This window comes from Anomaloglossus baeobatrachus, chromosome 10, assembly GCF_048569485.1.
Source record: "Anomaloglossus baeobatrachus isolate aAnoBae1 chromosome 10, aAnoBae1.hap1, whole genome shotgun sequence".
Taxonomy (NCBI): Eukaryota; Metazoa; Chordata; class Amphibia; order Anura; family Aromobatidae; genus Anomaloglossus; species Anomaloglossus baeobatrachus.
The window spans coordinates 73651338-73674589 of record NC_134362.1 but is presented as its reverse complement, the minus strand read 5'-3'; the positions used below and the strand labels follow the sequence as shown (position 1 = coordinate 73674589).

Genomic DNA, 23252 nt, shown 5'->3' with positions numbered 1-23252 from the left:
TATACATCTGGCATATACAGCTGGCATATACAGCTATGTTCCATAGATATACATCTGGCATGTACAGCTATGTTCCATAAATATACATCTGGCATATACAGCTATGTTCCATAGATATACATCTGGCATATACAGCTATGTTCCATAGATATACATCTGGCATGTACAGCTATGTTCCATAGATATACATCTGGCATGTACAGCTATGTTCCATAGATATACATCTGGCATGTACAGCTATGTTCCATAGATATACATCTGGCATGTACAGCTATGTTCCATAGATATACATCTGGCATGTACAGCTATGTTCCATAGATATACATCTGGCATGTACAGCTATGTTCCATAGATATACATCTGGCATATACAGCTATGTTCCATAGATACACATCTGGCATGTACAGCTCCATAGATATACTGTACATCTGGCATATACAGCTATATTTCATAGATATATGTCAGGCATGTACAGCTATGTTCCATAGATATACATCTGGCATATACAGCTATGTTCCATAGATATACATCTGGCATGTACAGCTATGTTCCATAGATATACATCTGGCATATACAGCTATGTTCCATAGATATACATCTGGCATGTACAGTTATGTTCCATAGATATACATCTGGCATATACAGCTATGTTCCATAGATATACATCTGGCATATACAGCTATGTTCCATAGATATACATCTGGCATGTACAGCTATGTTCCATAGATATACATCTGGCATGTACAGTTATGTTCCATAGATATACATCTGGCATATACAGCTATGTTCCATAGATATACATCTGGCATGTACAGCTATGTTCCATAAATATACATCTGGCATGTACAGCTATGTTCCATAGATATACATCTGGCATGTACAGCTATGTTCCATAGATATACATCTGGCATGTACAGCTATGTTCCATAGATACACATCTGGCATGTACAGCTATGTTCCATAGATACACATCTGGCATGTACAGCTCCATAGATATACAGTACATCTGGCATATACAGCTATATTTCATAGATATACGTCAGGGATGTACAGCTATGTTTCATAGATATAAATCTGGCATATACAGCAATTTTCCATAGATATACATCGGTAAAGTACATCTGCAATCCATAGATACACATCTGGCACGTATAGCTCAGAGCCACTTTTCATTCATATGCGGTTCAGTCACTCAACCGGTAAAATTTCCACATGAATCTATCACTTAGGTCCTATGCTGCCATGAACAGGAAAGTGGGATCTGGTAAATGGCATATTGTTTGAGTTGATTAAAAAGGTAAGCTTAGTCATGTTTCCAAAAACCTTAAACACTAGGTGTAACAGAAGAAAAAATACTGTAGTATCAATATATCTTCACGTCTACGACTGCTTGCTATAAATGCGGCTGACCACCTTATGTGTATTGGGGGGGGGGGTTGACTCCCATTAGGGCATTTAGAAAGAGAAGGATTTGCCATCTCCAATTTTAAGTGCCTTATGCTTTGTTTATAAAGCAGATCCATTGCTTCCAGAGATCTCTCTAGCAGCAGCTCACACCCCCTCCTGTTCAGGACACATGTACGCTCGGTGGAGTCAATAGTGCATGTGTATAGGTCGGATGGAGATATAGCCATTGGCTGCATGAGCGTTAGGCCGACTGCTTTCAAAGTTGTATTTCCAACTTTTAAGGGTATTTGCATCACTGACATGTCCACAATGTATGCCAATGTCTAATAAATGTGGGTTTCACCTCTGGGATCCACATGTTGAGTACTGGGTTTACTTGCGCTGCTGTAAATAAGAGGGGGCACCACATGCCAGGATCTCCTTATACGCCTCTATAAAAAGAACAAAAAAAGGAGGGGCATCCCCTTGCACATCATGTGTAGGCACTGCGTGAGCGGTAACAAGTGGAAAGTCACTCACCTTTATACACTGTGGACAACACTAAGGTAGAGCGTTTCCGAGCTTCAAACACCTGCTACGCCAACATAGACCTGTCCTCCTCTCAGTGGTGGAAGGTCCGATAAACCATCCAGATGATCACAAGTATATTCAGGCGTTGCCTAGGATGGAGTATACCAAAGTGAGGGCCAACTCTTTAGCAGAACGATGTATTTCGCTCCAAATACATTGCTTTGTTCTATATTAAACAGTTTGCACAACCTGCACTTTGTTACTCCTGCGCAGCCTAGGAAGGCCTATTCCACACGAACATAGTTGAGACCATCTGGATATTCACTTCTATATTAGTTCTCAAAAAGGCAAGCAACCTTGTCCGGCCATTTTTGGGACTCCCATAGAAGTGAATGGAGAGAGCAGTGCAAGTGCGGCTTCCTCTCCATGAACACCTGAGCAAGAGGAGGCCTCGTTTTTGAGATAAATAAGGTTGAAAAGTTGGGACCTGCATCTATCAGACATTTTGTGGCATATCCCGTGGATGGGAATTATAAAATGTATAGATAACACTAGTTGGCAGGGAGCGCGGGTACAGTGACGCCAATCAGAAATTCTCTTTTCTTGTAAACAAAGTGAATGAAATATTTGGTCAATCGTTCTAATTGCACTAAAAGAGTCTTCAATCTTTCCAATATCATAACATACCTGTACGTAATAGCAATGTGCTCCGACAGCAAGGCAACTAGGGTACTACCAGGTCGTATAGGCAAAGTGATCACAAGCATGTGATATAGAGCACAAATCCCTGGGAAATCTCACGACTAGCGGGATCTACAGGATCTCCGCATTAATGTACACGGGATCTAAAGATAATGAGACGGAGAACACATCTATGGCTGGATTAAAGGGAAATCTTAGTACATTTCAGGTTAGGAACCATAACCATATATGTTCCAGCAATTACATAATCTGCATATTACGTCTGCGCTATTTCAGGAATATTGGGGACCGGGTCCAGCTTACAGGCTAAAGATGGATGAGCTCTCACTTAGGCCAAGCATGGTTGTCAATTCTCCTCTCATACAACCATCTTTTAACTCTAACATGGCAAATAATTAGGAAAGTAATGGAGGCAGAAGGGTGTCCTTGTACTGTAGCGACACCTCCTTTGCGTAATTTGTAATAGTAAGACCTAATATATAAATACCTAATGACAGACAGAGGTAAAAACAGCTCTGAAAGCCAACGCAGTTCATCTAAACAGACTGGTGAAGCGGGTTGGCAAGTAATTTAGGCTGGTAAAAGACAAGCCATGCAAGACTGCCAATGTGGTGGCATCTTCTTAGTGCAATGTATCACTTTCCTTGGTTTGTGATGTTCACACAAAAAGTCTGAAAAATCCCTTTCAGCTGCCGCAAAGTCTGTAACACAGTGGTGCCACAGGCATAAACATTGATGGCGGGAGGGCAGCTCTCCCTCCGACTCAATTACCACAGGTAACTAAGCTCTGGCTTATCTCTTCCTATTGTAAGCTTACATTACTCTACTCCTAAAGCTGCGTTTCCATCAAATATCCTCTACTCAATTGTCCGTGTGCGTTTTGCTAGAGAGCGGAGATGAGAAGTTCTTCCTGCTTGCCATGAGTGGGTCCTGTAGGTGTGGCAGTCCGGGTGGGATCGGGGGTCAGGCACTCCTGGCTGCTCATACCTGTAGGTGTAAGGTCCATGAGCTCACCTGAGGAGCTAAGGGGAAAAGAGGCAGAAACAGATATGCCAGATGACGGGTCTGCTGAGCCAGCAAAGAGACGGGGAGGCTTGGGCACTAGATTTGGCTCAAACTGTGCTCTTAGCAGTATCTCTTGATCACTTAAAGACTTGGGAATTTCACGGTCTGTTCCATCTGACACCATCATGTGATATAGGTCCTGCAGAGATCCACTTTTACTGTCTAAATTGAAAAGACTGTCTATAAATTCTGCAAATTCTAGCACCTGCGGACTTGGAACTTCAGTGAGGCGTCCATTCAGTAATGCCAGCTCCTCCTGTGCTGGGGTCTGCACCCTGGTGGTCTCAGCTCCTGCCGTCGCGTCTTCATCCCAGGGTGGCAAGTCTCCGGGTGAGGAGCGACCACTGTTATGGATAATCTCGGTGTGCTGGCTCTCTTGTGAGTGCTTAGAAAGGGCATCTGCCCCAAGTAGCTCAGTGCGGGAGCTGAGGGATGGATTCTCCTCTGGAATGGTGGGGTCAATGAAGAAGCAATGAGACTCATCCCGCTCCAAAACGGCCCGCAAGCTGGGTGAACCACGAATACTTCGGAATCCAGAGGAACGCCTGGAGTCAAAGCTGTAGACGGACTCGTTGTCAGAGAGGCTCTCCATTGTGGCTAATGGCGCCCTGCGGTCTTGCAGTGACACTGCCAGGCAATCCTTGGTGCTCATTAACAGAAGCTCAACCGGATCCTTCAGCACCGGCGATAGGAGACGAGAGTCATAAAATCCCTCTAGGCTGATTTCAGACTGCTTACTCCTACAGAGGTTTGGGCAACACAAGAATAACATCAGTACAACATGGACAGAAATAGAAAAGGCAAAATTAAAAGATAAATGCAATCAGACCTCGCCTTGGTTGACTAATGTGCAGCTCTAGCCTGGACCTCAAGACAAACCATTGGAAATTTACATTCCCGCAGCAATTATGTAAGACATACGGCATGCTGGGGGGATGGTAGATTAAAAAAAGCCCCCATAAAACAGATGCCTAGCAAGATTTGTGCACATATCCTATTTTGATTAGTATAATAATAAATAAGGATTTTCTTTTTTGTATTATGGGTAAAGACAGTCTGCTGGGCATCGGGCAACTTTTCTACCCCATGTGTGGTAGTGTCTTTCCATGCTCTATTAAAAAGGGAACCTGTCCCCATATTTGTCCCCTACATGCTGTGGCCTCCACCAGTGACCCCTTATATAGAGCATTCCAGAATACTGTATATAAGAGCCCAGTCCTCTCTATAGAACATAAACACCTAAGGGGTGATGGACATCACTGTTCACGGGTTTGGTGCCTCCTCCATCTTGTGCAGTTGCCGTCCTCCTTCCCAGTCCCGTGCGCATGACGTGTTTTACGTCATTCACAGTGTCCTCCATTGCGCTCCTGTGCACGTGATGAGGACAGCTTAGTATTTTAGTGTGCATGCGCAGGCGGTCTTGACCTTTTTTCGTGCCTGCACATTACAGTACTATGCCCTGCCCTCAGCATGTACAGGAGCACAATGACAGCCTATGTGTGGATGACATAGGATGCGTCATTCAACAGGACTGTGAAGGAGGACGTTGACTGCACAAGATGGACGAGGTGCCAGATCAAGAGCAGCGACACCCATCAGACCCAACCGCCCCCTAGGGAAGTATGATAAAGGTGTTTTTACATTATATGGAGCAGTCTGGGCTCTTATATACAGTGATCTAGAATGCAGTATATCAGAGGTCACTGGTGGTGGCCGCAGCTTATAAAAAGGGGAAAATCCTGGCGACAGGTTCCCTTAAAGAAATGATGGACGCTGCATAGCCACTTTAAAAAAAAATTCTCCGGCACCAATCACTTCTGCATCCAACTAGCATTGATGACATGAGACATAAATAATTTAGGTCAAATCTTTGGAGACCTGTACAGTGCTGTGACTGTAAGGAGCTAAGATGGGAGCAGATGTACAGATTTTACCAATGACAAGTGGGTTACAATTTTGGCAAGCAGAAAGCTTGATAGTAAAGGGGCATATACAATAGATATTTGCCTTTCCGCACTTTTTTTTGTTTATTTTTAAAGTGTAATTAATATAAAGTTGTAACCAATGAAGATCATCATTGGCCCAAACCAAATTGTTTCAGTAAGATAAAACGATTAAGTAAAAATTACTTTTCTTCGTGATAGGGACAAGACTCCTTAAAATCTGCCTCTGTCCGTTATAGATGGTAATCATCTTGCGGGCTGGTATTATGAGCTGGCGGTCTAATGGTGAACCATTTCACGGCAGATAAAATCAGCAATTTGGATCTGCAAACTTATTGAAACACAAATTTTGTGCAGCTACATACAATCGGATCAGTGGAGTTTTCTAGTAATGGTTGCAGTGGATTCAGATTTTCTGGAAACTATCAGTCACTTGCTGGTAGAAATCTGTAGTGGTCCAAGCCAATAACTAACCCCCCCAAATATGATTTTCTGATATGTACCTCCAATATGTCAGATCACCTGTGTCTATCTGCTCTTATAAACGGTGCATTCTCATTTATATGCACTGTGTAACGTCTAAATACTGAATACAGTTGGAAAATACATTAGTGCCAACCAACCAAAGGAAATTACTCTTCTTGAGAATGTGGGTCCATGTGATAAGAGCCTTGTAACGTGGTTCTTAAATAAAAAGCCATGTGATATGATTAAAAGAACAGGATATTAAATATGCTCTTCCCTTCTCTCCCCACCTTGACGACAGGTCATAGACAACCCCATAAACATTACAAAGTAAGTTGGTCTGTGACAAATGTTGGGTCCAGTCTAATGGGCGTCCTTGGTTGCGGAGCCATCCTCTCTGATCGCGGTCCTCTTGTGATGACTGATGTGGATGATGCCTCCTTAGCTATCCATGTTGCAGAATAAAAACTTGCACCTGCACAGAGTTCACCAGTTCGCGCGTGCACACCTGTGTGTTTGTGACGCCCTGGCCGGGCCAGGTAGTCACAAATAGGGCCCCGCATTACAGCCTTCCCTCACAGGTGACATCAGCCAACCTTAAAATCCTAGTCACCTCCCTCGGGGCTTGATAGACACACCAGAGGGCGGAACCATGCGGTTGGAAGACGCCCACCTAGGAGTTTTAGACAGTCAGAGGGTGGGGAAAAGTGAGTTGCGTTCTAACAGTCAGTTGTAGTGTTCAAGGAGAGTGGAGGTCAGGCCTGTGCCTCAGGCCTGAAGGCAGACTGACAGGTGCCAGGGTAGGAGCCCTGGTACCTTTGGCTGGGAGGCAGAAGCCGGTCTCCGTCTGCAGGAGTCGGGAAGACGGCTCGGTGGAACCGAGGTGGACCGGGACAGGGTTGTAGCCCGCCGGTACCGACCCGGAGAACAGACTCGGAAACTGGAGCACACAGGGGGGGGTACTCAGACCCTGAAGCTAGGTCCAGAAGCGACTGGAACTGGTTAACTGATTGAGGCCAGGACTAGAGGTCCTGTCCCACCCAAAGTCCCGATTGAAGGCAATAGCCCACCGAGGGGGATAAAAGGCCACCACCACGGGTCAGAGATCCCACGGGCCAGCATCTGCGGGGGCAAGGGCTCCTTAGGCCACATCCAGCCGGGAGCGGACTCCTGAAGTTGCAAGCACAGGCAAGTCCACCGTTCTAAAACAGGTGCAGGAGAAAGAGAGAGACCACCAGCCGGGTGGGGGGGGACCAGAACGCAGCCGGCTGCGGGCATCGACCACCATCACCTTGGTTTACCAGACCAGAGACTCGTGTGTTTTCTTAATAGTGAGTACACCAGCACCCTGCGGTTGCCCATCTCCCTACACCACCAAACCCAACGGGTCCCGGGGCCACCATCCCTGCTCACGGAGGGGTTAACAACTTGCTGCACAACATCTCCCCCCGGGTACCACTATAACTGCTGCCGTGGTGTCCAAACTCACCACATACCATGGATGGCGTCACAAACCTAGTACGGCCCAGCCCGTACATATATGTCCACCAAAACCCCCTTTCCATTCGGAGTATCCGCAGGATCCCCCGGGTCCGGAGATCCTCGAGCCACCCACCAGACGGTCTGGACCCGAGCAGCGGCAGGCTGCTAGCACGGGGGCGGCACATGTTCATATCTGCCCATAGTAGTGCAGTGTGCCTACGTGATCCGGCAATGTCTCTGTGCAGGTGCGAGGTTTTGTCTGGCAACATGGATGAGGCAGGAGGCGTCATCCATGTCAATCATCACAAGAGGACTGCGATCAGAGTGGAGGAGAAGAGGGACAGGAGCCACAACCAAGGACATCAATCGGACCGGACCCAAAGATTTACATAAAGCACAGCAGATTTTCAAAAGATATTTGTGGGGTGTAGCAGGTGAGTCAGGGGAATAAGATGCCCCTTTATAGAATATGTTGAAAGGTTCCTTTTAATGTAATTATTACTTAGTGAATACATTTTTTTTTTAAGTAGGCAATATGCTTACATCATTACCTACCAAGGAGGGGATAACCGCATAAAGGGAACCAGTCATTAGATTGATACTGCCCAAATCATGGGGAACAGGAATCAGAGTCTTGCCGCCAGGTTCTGAAATGCTGCGGCACTGCCTCTGTTGGCTTCTCCCCGCATCAGGACAGTTGATTGACAAGTTTCTCCCATGTACACGCATGGCAGAAACCTGAAAATTGCTCAGACGGCCTCTGACTTAAGCTGGATTTAATGATCGGTTCACAATACTTTGTGATATAGCCAAAGTTTTGATCTGTAGGCAATAAAGTAAAAAGACCACAACTGATTGCTCAAATCGGTTGAGTTCTTTGCTCCTCAGAGATCGATTATAAGCTCAAAGATTGAGACTGGGGACCAACGCGTAGACAGATTAGAGCTCTCTATCATTGCAAGATCATCTCAGGTCCCAGTTGCCACTGACAGAAGTCTTTAAATCATTATATGGTAAAAACTACGTAACACAAGCCCACGTTCAAAGGAAGAGCAATTCCACAGATGTCAGACACTGACCTGCAGGAAGGAGTCACACCAGAGGAGTTATCAATTCACAAACCTGAGTCACTAAAACTAGGCAGGGTGGGATTCTGGCGGACAACACGGCATGACTAACAACTATGAAGAATAAAGATGGATGGTAAAAACAGCAGCATCACAACTGGAATATGATAAAGATTGAAAAGACTCACAGATGAGAGATTACTAATCACGACAAACAGGCCATGGTAATGCAAGAAAAATGGACAGAACAGTGTCCATTACACAGGCGAACAAAGAGAAATTACACCACACAGGACCCTGAATAACGAGGACAAGAAACATGCGTAAGGAAATGAGGGAGTGGATGGGGTACAATAAAGAAAAAAAATGAGTCACAGAAGAAAAAACTATAATGGGGAGAGTCAATGGATCATACCAATGATAGGGGATCAAGCATTTATCATGGCAGCTGGTAACCCTCAGCAAGTATCCCCCACTGATTGTCCCCGGGGTTCCCGACTTACTTGGTGCTGCTGTTCCTCCTGTTGGCATTGGTGCCAGGCATGATGGCAGGGATCACCTCCAGAATAGGTGGGGACAGATGAGGCGGCTGATGAAAGATCAGTTCTGGGTTCAGATCTACTTCTGTTGGACTCACCATCACTTTGGCAGCTGACAGAAGGGCAGTTTTGCCTTTGTTATAATTTTCCAACACCTGCGTAGGTCAAATAAAAGAAAAACTATACCATGCAATATAGACTGATGTACAGTACCATGGCAGGACAACCTACAGGCCAATTTACACTGGTGCTACCATGACATAGGTGGCATGCTGAAGTCCGGTGGTAGGTAGAAGATTGTCAGGATAAAAACAGAAATGGTCTCTGATAACGTAATGTTATAGGAATAGATTTATGAACATTAAAAAGGACTTGACCAGGGACAGAAAAAGGAGTCTACTATTTCACCCCCAGAAACAGCACCACTTTGTGCCATTGGCGGTGTCTGGTATTGCAGCTTCTCTCCATTAAAGTAAACGGACCAGCATTGCAATGGCAGATAAAAAGCTCAGAGTGAAACTTCTTAAAGAGGACCAACAACCAGAATTTTCCTACATAAACTAAAGCCAATGCTATACTGGTGATATGAGGCCGATTCTATACATACCTTTAGTTGTGAGATCGGATGTATAGTTTTTGAAATACAGGCAAGTAAAGTTTGTGCAATGCACGGTTATTTGATTGATAGGTGCAACAGAATATCTAATAGATGGTCAGGTTTTGCTAGTTATTCCCGCCTCTGTCTGCCGCCTGTCGTTCCTACCCACTGACCTTCCTCCCCTGTAATAACAGACAGGGGGAGGAAGGACAGGCAGCAAACAGGGGGGGGGATAACTAGCAAAACCTGTCCATCTATTAGATATTCTGTTGCACCTCTCATCAATAACAGTGCATTGCACAAAATTTACTTGCCTGTATTTCAGAAAGTATATATCCAATCTCACAACTAAAGCTATGTATAGAATCAGCATGATAGCACCAGTATAGCATTGGCTTTAGTTTATATAGGAGAATCCTGATGGTTTGTCCTCTTTAACCCCTTCAGCCCCGAGGCACTTTCCATTTTTTGCTCCCCTTCTTCCGAGAGCCGTAACTTTTTTATTTTTCCGTCAATCTTGCCATATGAGGGCTTGTTTTTTGCGGGACAAGTTGTACTTTTAAATGAAACCATAAGTTTTACCATATGGTGTACCAGAAAACAGCAAAAAAATTCCAAGTGTGGAAAAACTGCAAAAAAAAAGTGTGATGGCACAATAGTTTTTGGGATGTTTTATTCACGGTGTTCACTATATGGTAAAATTGATGTGTTGTTGTGATGCCTGAGGTCGGTGCGAGTTTGTAGACCCCAAAGATGTATAGGTTTACTTGTATCTAAGGGGTTAAAAAAAATTCACAAGCTTGTCCAATAAAAGTGGTGCACGTTTTGCGCCATTTTCCGAAACTTGTAGCGTTCCCATTTTTTGGGATCTATGGCTCAGTGACGGCTTATTTTTTGCGTCTTGAGCTGTCGTTTCTAATGGTACAATTTTTGCGCACATGCTACGTTTTGATCGCCTGTTATTGCATTTTGCGTAAAACTTGCGGCGACCAAAAAACGTAATTTTGGTGTTTGGAATTTTTTGCCACTACTCCGTTTACCAATCAGATTAATTGATTTTATATTTTGATAGATCGGGCATTTCTGAACGCGGCGATACCAAATGTGCATATTTATTTATTTTTTTAACCCTTTAATTTTCAATGGGGGGAAAGGGGGGTGATTTGAACTTTGTTTTTTTTTTTTTATTTTACTAGTCCCCCTAGGGGGCTATAGCGATCAGCAATTCCATTGCTCTTATCTATCTGCTGATCACAGCTATACAGCTGTAAACAGCAGATTCAGTCACTTTCTGTTTCTCTCTGCTCCCGGCCGAGGGAAAACGAAAGCGAAACTTCATAGCTGCAGGCGTCATCACATGACCCTGTGCTACGATGGCAACCACCGAAAGTCACGTGATCACGCACGTGACTTCCGGTGGGGGCGGCGGTAAGTAAAAAACATGGCCGCGCGCATATAGATCTGGCTGCCAGACTTTGGCAGCGAGATTTAAGGGGTTAACTGTTGCGAGTGGAAGAGATTCCACTCGCAACATGCAGGCACACATGTCAGCTGTTGAAAACAGCTGATATGTGTGCCGACCGCCGCCACCTGCCCGCAGTAGTGGGCGGGGCTTAACGGGACACGCTCCATGACGGCTATATCCGTCCATGGTCGTGAAGGGGTTAAAGGGGATCTATTACTAGATTTTTGACTTTTAATCTGAGAACAGCATAATATAGAGACAGAGACCCTGATTCCAGCAATGTGTCACTTACTGGGCTGCTTTGTGTAGTACTGAAATAAAAATCACCGTTTAATCAGCAGAAGATCATCATTACAGGACTACTTGGCGTGCTGCAGGTAGTCCAGCATATTCATGAGCTCTGTATAATTGCTAGATCTGCAGCAGAGAAAACATTGATTTTATCAAAATGACAGCAAACTTCATTAAGTGACACATCACTGGAATCAGGGTCTCTGTCTCTACATTATGCTACTCTCAGATGAGGGAGCAAAAACCTGGTGACAGATTTCCTTTAAAGAAACCTTTGCATTACAACCACAAATTAACATCTTCCTAACCTTGTTCAGTCCTTCCATTACCACATGAGGAAGGTGTTCGTGCAGCATGGCCGGGGAGATGATTACTTCTTCAAATGCTTTGTTGTCTCCCCAAATGGCAAAGTAGGTAGGTTCCTCTTGATCCCAGAAACTAAGAACACAAGTGTTATGATGCAACATATAAGAAAGGTCTATTAATGAATGCCAAATAGTAGATTATATAAACGCCATGGCCCCTCACCAGCACTGCTCTGCCGGATGATTGTGCACTACATGAATGATCCGTCCGGGAGGGTAGAGCGGGGTGCTGGCTGACAGTGCTATGGTGAGATCACTGGGGTGAGTCCAAAGCCGGTTACTGGGCACCGTTATCCCCTCAGACTCGTCAGGAAGTTCTGATTTAGGTATACACCTAGTACCCCCCAGAATAATCCGCCACTAGGAGAGCAGGAAAATACAAGAATGCATTTACAGTAATAGGTGCCATAAATCAAATCTACTACTGCACAGAAATCTATATACTACAAACCTTTGGCTTGTTACTTCTCTGAAGAACATCTAGAAGATGCCTGCGGAAGCCTTCAAGCTGAGACAAACCTATCCTACAGAAAAGAATGGTTAGGGTTAGATCAATATATACTCTAGTGCAGAATGCAGGCCACGTCTGGCCCTCTGGCTGTTCCAGTCCGGCCCATGGACAGAGTGCTGAATGGCTCAGAAAAGTGGCCCATAAGCCATATCATGCCATCCCACCCGCATCCAAATATCACTGCCATCTGCTATGAGCAGCCTGCTGGGGGAACGGGAGCCAGAGGAGAATGTGTTTAGGTTTTTTTTTTTTAATATAGGTCTAAGGGATGTGTGAGGGCTTATACCCTATATAGGGGGCTCACGCTGTATATAGGGAGGCTATATCGGGGCTCACACTGTATATAGGGAGGCTATGTCGGGGCTCACACTGTATATAGAGGGGCTATGTGAGGGCTTATACTGTATATAGGGAGGCTATGTCGGGGCTCACACTGTATATAGAGGGGCTATGTCGGGGCTCACACTGTATATAGAGGGGCTATGTGAGGGCTCATACTGTATATAGGGAGGCTATGTCGGGGCTCACACTGTATATAGGGAGGATATGTCGGGGCTCACACTGTATATAGGGAGGCTATGTCGGGGCTCACACTGTATATAGAGGGGCTATGTGAGGGCTTATACTGTATATATGGGACTATGGGGGCACATGCTGTATATAGGGCGGCTATGTGGAGGCTCACACTGTATATAGAAGGGCTATGTGAGGGCTTATACTGTATATATGGGACTATGGGGGCACATGCTGTATATAGGGAGGCTATGTGGGGGCTCATACTGTATATAGAGGGGCTATGTGAGGGCTTATAGGGGGCTCATGCTGCATGTAGGAAACTATGTGGGGCTCATACTGTATACAGAGGGTCTATGTGAGGGGTTATACTGTATATACAGTGTGAACCCTCACATAGTCCCCTATATTGAGGGGCTATGTGAGGGTATCACAGTGAAGGGACTATGGGGAATACAGTATCTAGGGGACAATGTGGTGTCTTATAATACATATAGGGGGGACTATGGAGCTCGTATGATGTATGGGATGACTTTGTGGTGGCTAAGACTGTATATAGGGGGCTATGTGGGGGCTCAAGCTCTATGTAGTGAGCGAATACTAAATATAAGGAGGCTATATGGGCGCTCACGCTGTATATAGGGGACTATGTGCGACTTACACTGTATATAGAGGGCCTATGTGAGCACATCACAGTGTAGGGCCTATGAGGGCTCATACTGTACCTTGGGGGCAATTTGGTGGCTTATATATAGGAGGACTGTGGAGCTCGTACTGTGTATAGGAGGAATTTATGATGGCTCAGATAGGGGGCTGTGTGCAGGCTCAAGCTGTATAGAGTGGGTTAATACTGAATATAGGGAGGAAATGTGGGCACTAACTGTATATAGAGGGGCTATGTGAGGGCATTCCAGTGTAGGGTCTATGGGGGCTCATACTGTATAAAGAGGGCAATGTGGTGGCTTATATTATATAGAGGTGGACTGTGGAGCTCATACTGTGTATAGGAAAACTTTGTGGTGGCTCAGTCTGCATCCTGGGGGCTATATGGGGGCTCACTGTATATAGGTGCCTGTGTTTGGGCTCATAGTTATATAGAAGGCACTTAATTCTGCTCAATATTAAGTGATACAATATAAAAAAAAATTACAATTAATGTTAATATTGAGCAGAATTAATGTAAACCACTTGGTTCAGTTGTCCACAACAGTCACGGCAATGACTCTCTTGTGGTCCCTCGGGAAACTTATTTGGCCACCTCTGCTCTAGTGTGTCGTTAAAATATTTCCCCTCAAAATTACCTGGGTACCAAGTCTTTCCCAAGCACGACAGATGTAACAAACTCCTTGGAATACTCCATAGCATCCTCGCTGAAAAGAAATTAGCATGATATTAGTGAGGCCTATAGATGGCAGCCCTGCTCAAATTTTCTCTCCAGGACAGGAGACAAACTCTAGCGCAGCGCCACCTATTGGAAGTAGCGATCCTAAAAGTTAAATGTGGATTTTTAACAATCCTTTACAAATAACTTAGGATATATATGCCAGATCAGAATCCCAATTTGCAGACACGGTGTTTCGGGGTATCCCAAGTTATTTATAAAGGATTGTTAAAAATCCACATTTAACTTTTAGGATCGCTACTTCCAATAGGTGGCGCTGCGCTAGAGTTTGTCTCCTGTCCTGGAGAGAAAATTTGAATATTTTGCAGAGGGGCATGGCAGCTATAAGTCCCCTTACTGGCAGCCAGACTGGCTTGCAAAGTCTCCATAAGGAGAATAGTGTTCCCCCGTAGCCCTGCTCAAGACATTTATAGGTTACATACCTTAGGAGGCCCCCTGGTGGAGAGTAAGCAAAACATTTTAGGGAAGGGTACTGCGGACGTAGAAGGAAGGAAAGAATAGCAGCAGTGCCAGCTCCCAGCGAGTGCCCCACCACAATTAGGCCATAGTGTTTGGTTCCACGTCCCTAGGAACACAAGGAACAGTACACGAGATAAGCTCAGCCATCGCCGAATCTAGGACAAGTTACAGGAGCTTTAAAGTTATCACTGGGCGAAATCTATTTATGGCTATTCTATGCAGTGAAGAACAGAATGTAAAAAACGACAATTCAAAATGCCTTTCATACTACAGTGGAACCTTGGTTAACGAGAACAATCCGTTCTGGGAGTGCACTTGATAACCAAGTTACTCTACTCGTTCAGCAAAGCAAGATTTCCCATAGGAAATCATTGCAATGCAGACAATTCCTTCCACAACTTGTTAAATGTCCCATCCTGGTCCCCTATTGTGCCATTCCACACACGTACAAATACGTATAAACACACACACAAACACACACAATATGCTCACCTTACCTTCCCGTTCCCTCGCCGGCCTCCTGGATCTTGCAGTTCACCGGTACAGGATGTATATCGGGTAACCATATAACTTGAACTTCCGCTGCCAGAGCGCTGACGTCAAAAGGCATGAACCGCTTGCCTCTGATTGGTAATCGTGCTGCCTTTGAGTAGCGGCTGACAGCGGAAGTTCCTTCATCGTCGCGATGGTTACCGATACACAACCTGTAGTGGCAAACTACAAGAACCGGGAGGCCGGCGATGGAATGGAAGGTAAGGTGAGCATAATCTGTGTGTGTGCGTGTGTGCTTGTGCGGACTGCAAGAGCGGGTTAGAGTGCGGTGGATGTACGGAACGGGAAGTGTGTGCGGTGAGTATTTTGCTCGTACGGCAAAGCTTGCTCGTAAACTGAGTTACAAATTTACAGAAAGCTTTTCTCGTTAAGCGAAATACTCGCACACCAAGTTACTCGTTAAGTGAAGTTCCACTGTAGTGCCAATGACCTCGCTATTCTTACCAGATCTCTTCCGAACGCCTGAGACAGCACCATTTCCTGCTCCAACTTCTTCTTAATATACTCAGCAGACAGAACCATTCCCTGCAAACATTAAAAACGCCGGAATGACGTCACATATGCTTATTAACAAGTGGCTCTAGATGACAATACTGGAAGGGCAGAGTTTATGTGCCACTCTAGTTTCAAAGGGTCATGGCAGCTGGAAAGCTTTGTGCATGATGTTACAAGAATGACTAATGCAGATAGAGATTAAGAGATAAAAAGAGGTCACTAAACTTAAAACACGTAGCTAAAACAGAAGAACTATTCATAAAAAAAAAATCACAGATACACATGAAGGTGTCCAGGAACTACAGGCTGTAGTCATTCCATCAGTTCACGAAGTTGTCGATTACTCAATCCTTTCAGATTCCTTTTCCCTTACAACGGTTTAGATACATTTCCACTGACGTAAAGGGGATTAGAACATATGAACATCATGGAGATTCTTTGTAACAAAATGGGCGAGTCAGGTCAGCTACTAATTTGGCTGGATCCCTCTGCAAAAAAACCCCAAAAACCTGACCCATACCTTATGCCCCAACCATGTCCCATGGTGTCCCTCTACAGGTAGGCGCTCCGCATCTCCAGTGAGGTCGGTCAAGGCATCCTAGGAAAAAAGAACAGTGAGGTTTGGTATAACTTATATTACTTATTTATAGCCATTGTCCTTATATCTAATAATGAATCATGTATGTACTTCCTCTACCTTTGGAGAGAGAGTGCCACGTATACTAATCACAACTTTCTTCTTTTCATGATCGACAGCCACAAAGAATGGGGTTTCATAAACCTACAGTAAGAGAATACCCTATAAATTGCCAAAAGACAGCAGTTTGAAAAATATATGAAAAACAAATAGTGCAGTCCGTAAATTCTGTTTCCCCCATAGTGTTGGATAGAGGGGGGGAGTTCACATGCTTGATATCGTAGAGGTACAAGAAGTTGGATCCCCACTAGTCTCATATTTCCCTTCCTTAGTGTACGGGATTAATATTAATGGCTAGAAATAAAAACTTTCCCCAGAAATGGACAACCTCTTGAAAGACAGGTCATCGAAATCATTGCTCGAATAACCCCTTAAAAAGGGACTTTTCCAACTATGGAACTAAACTAGAGCTGCAATTGTGACCATATAATTTACATATGCAAAATATACTACTTTTTTTAACATTGCAAGCAAACTAGAATTCCTATGATGGGGCAACGTTGAGGAGTATGCCATTCTCAGAGAATTCCTATGATGTGGCAACGTCGAGGAGTATGCCATTCTCAGAGAATTCCTATGATGGGGCAATGTTGAGGAATATGCCATTTTCAGAGAATTCCTATGATGGGGCAACGTTGAGGAGTAGGCCATTCTCAGAGAATTCCTATGATGGGGCAACGTTGAGGAGTATGCCATTCTCAGAGAATTCCTATGATGTGGCAACGTCGAGGAGTATGCCATTCTCAGAGAATTCCTATGATGGGGCAATGTTGAGGAATATGCCATTTTCAGAGAATTCCTATGATGGGGCAACGTTGAGGAGTAGGCCATTCTCAGAGAATTCCTATGATGGGGCAACGTTGAGGAGTAGGCCATTCTCAGAGAATTCCTATGATGGGGCAACGTTTGGAATTCTTAGGATTTTGCAACGTTGAGGAGTATGCCATTCTCAGAGAATTGTTATGATTGGCCTATGCATCAACATTGCAGTTTCTCAGAGAAAACACTTAAGAAGCTGAATGATAAAGTCCTCAGGGGTCAAGATTTCCTTGAAGAAAAAAAAAAATCTAAAAACTATGGAAAATGAATAGAAAAGATATTAGAAATGTAGCAGGGTAGGAGGTCATGACCAGCTCCACTGGCTAGTAGCTCCAGTATTTTACCAAAGTCCTCATAAATTTATACATGAAGGTCAGAAGACCCATGACTATGGAAAGAAAAGAAGACTAACCGCATCATGACAAGAAGTGTACACAATGTCCACCATGTTCATGTTCTCATCCAGGAAGTGACGCTTTATTGCGATGGCATTACAGCCGCAGCAGTTATCCTCCTCGATGGTAACTCCAGGGGCAAAGCGAGGACGGGTGGAGCAGAGACAACAGCAGCTGCTAAAGATGTGAAACCAAAAAAACAGACAAAAAGGAGGGGCATGTGAGATGGTAAAAGGCCATGCTGAGAAACTAAAATATACCGCAATACATACACAGTTTCTTCTTGAAAATGATTGCAATCACAAATTATTTGGTATTAACTTCATTTATTTTGCTTGCAATGAAAAAACACAAAAAGAATGAAACAAAAATCAAATCATTGATCATTTCACACAAAACTCCAAAAATGGGCCAGACAATAGTATTGGCACCCTTAGCCTAAGGCTATGTGCGCACTAGAAATGTCCTTTTTCTCAAGAAACTTTCTTGAGAGACATTCTGGGAGTTGAAGATTCCTGCACCTGCGGGAAAAAACGCACCAAATCCGCAGTAAAAACGCATGCGTTTTTACCGCGATTTCACTGCAGATTTTCCGCAGGTTGTTCCTGACACATGCAAGTATAGAAATTCCGGGGGTATTCCGCAGGTAATAATGAACATGCTCATTTTCTCAAGAAAGTTTCTCGAGAAAATTTTCTCAAGAAATTTTCTTGAGAAAAATCCGCAGCGTGCGCACAGCTATTTTTTTTTCCACATAGGTTTTGCTGGGAAATGTCTGCAGAAAGATTTCTAATCTTTCTCAAGAAATTTCCGCGGCAAATCCGCAGGTAAAATGGTCTTGTGCGCACATAGCCTAATACTTGGTTGCACAACCTTTAGCCAAAATAACTGCGAACAACCGCTTCCGGTAACCATCAATGAGTTTCTTACAATGCTCTGCTGGAATTTTAGACCATTCTTTGGCAAAATGCTCCAGGTCCCTGAGATTTGAAGGGTGCCTTCTCCAAACTGCCATTTTGAGATCTCTCCACAGGTGTTCTATGAGATTCAGGCCCCGACTCATTGCTGGCCACTTTAGTAGCCTCCAGTGCTTTCTCTCAAACCATTTTCTAGTGTTTTTTGAAGTGTGTTTTGGGTCATTGTCCTGCTGGAAGACCCATGACCTCTGAGGAAGACCCAGCTTTCTCACACTGGGCCCTACATTATGCTGCAAAATTTGATGGTAGTCTTCAGACTTCATAATGCCATGCACACGGTCAAGCAGTCCAGTGCCAGAGGCAGCAAAGCAACCCCAAAACATCAGGGAACCTCCACTATGTTTGACTGTAGGGACCGTGTTCTTTTCTTTGAATGCCTTTTTTTTTCCTGTAAACTCTTTTCCCAAAAAGCTCTACTTTTGTCTCATCTGACCAGAGAACATTCTTCCAAAACGTTTTAGGCTTTCTCAGGTAAGTTTTGGCAAACTCCAGCCTGGCTTTTTTATGTCTTGGGGTAAGAAGTGGGGTCTTCCTGGGTATCCTACCATACAGTCCCTTTTCATTCAGATGCCGACGGATAGTATGGGTTGACACTGTTGTACCCTCGGACTGCAGGGCAGCTTGAACTTGTTTGGATGTTAGTCGAGGTTCATTATCCACCATCCGCACAATCTTGCGTTGAAATCTCACGACAATTTTTCTTTTCCTCCACATCTAGGGAGGTTAGCCACAGTAGCATGGGCTTTAAACTTCTTGATAACACTGCGCACCGTAGACACAGGAACTTTCAGGTCTTTGGAGATAGACTTGTAGCCTTGAGATTGCTCATGCTTCCTCACAATTAGGAGTCTCAAGTCCTCAGACAGTTCTTTGGTCTTCTTTCTTTTCTCCATGCTCAATGTGGTACACACAAAGACACAGGACAGAGGTTGAGTCAACTTTAATTCATGTCAACTGGCTGCAAGTGTGATTTAGTTATTGCCAACACCTGTTAGGTGCCACAGGTAAGTTACAGGGGCTGTTAATTACACAAATTACAGAAGCATCACATGATTTTGCAAACAGTGCCAATACTTTTGTCCACCCCTTTTTATGTTTGGTGTGGAATTATATCCAATTTCGTTTTATGACAATTTGTTTTTATTTTTTTTCAGTGAAGACAAATTAAATGAAGATAATAATACCAAAGAATTTGTGATTGCAATTATTTTCAAGAAGAAACATTATCTGACAGAATTGCAGGGGTGCCAATACTTTTGGCCAGCACTGTATCTTTTCATGGGACAACACTGAAGACAGGACACTAATACAATGTAAAGTAGTCCGTGAGCAGCTTGTATAACAGTGTAATGTTGGTGTCCTCTAAATAACTCAACAACAAGCAGCCATTAATGTCTAAACCGCTGGCAACAAAAGTGAGTACACCCCCAAGTGAAAATTGCCAAATTGTGCTTAAAGTGTCAATATTTTTTGTGGCCACCATTATTCGTGGGTAAAGCAAAACATAGGGTGATGAATCCAGTGCGCTGTTCTTCTATAAAACGATGCCGGACTGAGAATATGAGGTTTTAAAACACATGTTTTTATGACGTTTTGAATAAAGAAGGGAATTTTGTTTACTTACCGTAAATTCCTTTTCTTCTAGCTCCAATTGGGAGACCCAGACAATTGGGTGTATAGCTACTGCCTCCGGAGGACACACAAAGCATTACACTTAAAAGTGTAAGGCCCCTCCCCTTCTGCCTATACACCCCCCGTGGGATCACGGGTTCCTCAGTTTTAGTGCCAAAGCAAGAAGGAGGAAAGCCAATAACCGGTTTAAGAACAAATTCAATCCGAAGGAACATCGGAGAACCGAAACCAGTCAACATGAACAACATGTGTACCCGAACCAACAAAAATCCCTAAGCAAACAGGGCGGGTGCTGGGTCTCCCAATTGGAGCTAGAAGAAAAGGAATTTACGGTAAGTAAACAAAATTCCCTTCTTCTTTGTCGCTCCTAATTGGGAGACCCAGACAATTGGGACGTCCAAAAGCAGTCCCTGGGTGGGTATAATAACCCCTCGTGATAGGACCGTAAAAACAGCCCTACCCTACAGGTGGGCCGTCGCCGCCTGAAGGACTTGTCTACCTAGGCTGGCGTCCGCCGAAGCGTAGGTATGCACTTGATAGTGTTTGGTAAAAGTGTGCAGACTCGACCAGGTAGTCGCCTGGCACACCTGCTGAGCCGTAGCCTGGTGTCGTAATGCCTAGGACGCACCCACGGCTCTGGTAGACTGGGCCTTCAGCCCTGAGGGAACCGGAAGCCGAGCAGAACGGTAGGCTTCAAGAATTGGTTCCTTGATCCACCGAGCTAGGGTGGATTTGGAAGCTTGCGACCCTTTGCGCTGACCAGCGACAAGGACAAAGAGTGCATCCGAGCGGTGCAGGGGCGCCGTGCGGGAAATGTAGATCCTGAGCGCTCTCACGAGATCCAACAATGCAAATCCTTTTCACATTGATGAACTGGATGAGGGCACAAGGAAGGCAAGGAGATATCCTGATTAAGATGAAACGGGGATACCACCTTAGGGAGAAACTCCGGAATAGGTCGCAAGACCACCTTGTCCTGGTGAATCACCAGGAAGGGAGATTTGCATGATAGCGCTGCTAGCTCGGACACTCTCCGGAGAGACGTGACCGCTACTAGAAAGGCCACTTTCTGTGAAAGGCGAGAAAGGGAAACATCCCTCATAGGCTCGAAAGGCGGCTTCTGAAGAACAATTAGAACCCTGTTCCGATCCCAGGGCTCTAACGGCCGCTTGTAAGGAGGGACGATATGACAGACCCCTTGCAGGAACGTGCGTCCCTGAGGAAGTCGTGCTAGGCGCTTCTGAAAAAATACAGATAGCGCTGAGACTTGCCCCTTGAGGGAGCTGAGCGACAAACCTTTTTCCAACCCGGATTGCAGGAAGGAAAGAAAAGTAGGCAAACTAAATGGCCAGGGAGAGACTCCCTGAGCAGAGCACCAAGACAAGAATATTTTCCACGTCCTGTGGTATATCTTGGTGGAGGTAGGTTTTCTGGCCTGTCTCATGGTGGCAATGACCTCTTGAGACAATCCTGAACCCGCTAGGATCCAGGACTCAATGGCCACACAGTCAGGTTCAGGGCCGCAGAATTCTGATGGAAAAATGGCCCTTGAGACAGCAAGTCTGGTCGGTCTGGTAGTGCCCACGGTTGGCCTACCGCGAGGTGCCACAGATCCGGGTACCACGACCTCCTTGGCCAGTCTGGTGCGACGAGGATGGCGCGGCGGCAGTCGGCCCTGATCTTGCGCAGCACTCTGGGCAACAGAGCCAGAGGTGGAAACACATAAGGAAGCCGGAACTGCGACCAATCTTGAACTAAGGCGTCTGCCGCCAGAGCTCGGTGATCGTGAGACCATGCCATGAAAACTGGGACCTTGTTGTTGTGCCGAGACGCCATTAGGTGGACGTCCGGCATCCCCCAGCGGCGACAGATCTCTTGAAACACGTCCGGGTGAAGAGACCATTCCCCTGCGTCCATACCCTGGCGACTGAGGAAGTCTGCTTCCCAGTTATCCACGCCTGGGATGTGAACTGCGGATATGGTGGAAGCCGTGTCTTCCACCACGTCAGAATCCGCCGGACTTCCTGGAAGGCTTGCCGACTGCGAATTCCTCCTTGGTGGTTGATGTATGCCACCGCTGTGGAGTTGTTCGACTGAATACGGATCTGCTTGCCTTCCAGCCACTGCTAGAAGGCTTGTAGAGCAAGATACAGTGCTCTGATCTCCAGAACGTTGATCTGAAGAGTGGACTCTTGCTGAGTCCACATACCTTGAGCCCTGTGGTGGAGAAAGACTGCTCCCCACCCTGACAGATTCGCATCTGTCGTCACTACCGCCCAGGAGGGGGGTAGGAAGGATTTCCCTTTCGACAATGAGGTGGGAAGCAGCCACCATCGAAGAGAATCCTTGGCCGCCTGAGAGAGAGAGACGTTGCTGTCGAGGGACCTCGACCTCCCGTCCCATTGGCGGAGAATGTCCCATTGTAGTGGACGCAGATGAAACTGCGCGAAAGGGAGTGCCCCTATTGCTGCCACCATCTTCCCTAGGAAGTGCATGAGGAGTCTCAAGGGGAGTGACTGACCGTAAAGGAGAGATTGCACCCCTGTCTGCAATGAACGCTATTTGACAAGCGGAAGCTTCACTACCGCTGAGAGAGTATGAAACCCCATGCCAAGATATGTTATCGACTGGGTCGGGGTTAGATTCGACTTGGAAAAGTTGATGATCCCCCCGAAACCCTGGAGGGTCTCCAGCGCCACGTTCAGGCTGTGTTGGCATGCCTCTTGAGAAGGCGCCTCGACCAGCAGATCGTCTAAGTAAGGGATCACGGAGTGTCCCTGAGAGTGTAGGACTGCAACTACAGCTGCCATGACTTTGGTGAAGACCCGTGGGGCTGTCGCCAGACCAAAAGGCAGGGCTACGAACTGAAGGTGTTCGTCTCCTATAACGAAGCGTAGAAAA

The 23252-nt window shown here is 45.4% G+C and overlaps 1 protein-coding gene across 1 annotated transcript in view; it reads right to left on the bottom strand.

Moving 5' to 3' along the window:
* Positions 1-636: 636 nt before the first annotated feature.
* The window catches only part of DAGLA (diacylglycerol lipase alpha), a 76605-nt gene continuing 53989 nt past the window's right edge, over positions 637-23252 (bottom strand). Inside the window, exons 10-20 of the mRNA XM_075325196.1 lie at positions 17760-17919; positions 16529-16612; positions 16352-16429; positions 15781-15861; positions 14748-14890; positions 14225-14293; positions 12351-12423; positions 12063-12259; positions 11843-11972; positions 9145-9335; positions 637-4424 (exon numbers count right to left, since the gene is read on the bottom strand). Of these exons, the coding sequence (XP_075181311.1) occupies positions 3503-4424; positions 9145-9335; positions 11843-11972; positions 12063-12259; positions 12351-12423; positions 14225-14293; positions 14748-14890; positions 15781-15861; positions 16352-16429; positions 16529-16612; positions 17760-17919 (2128 nt within the window). The 3' untranslated portion in view covers positions 637-3502. The remainder of the gene's footprint in view (positions 4425-9144; positions 9336-11842; positions 11973-12062; positions 12260-12350; positions 12424-14224; positions 14294-14747; positions 14891-15780; positions 15862-16351; positions 16430-16528; positions 16613-17759; positions 17920-23252) is intronic.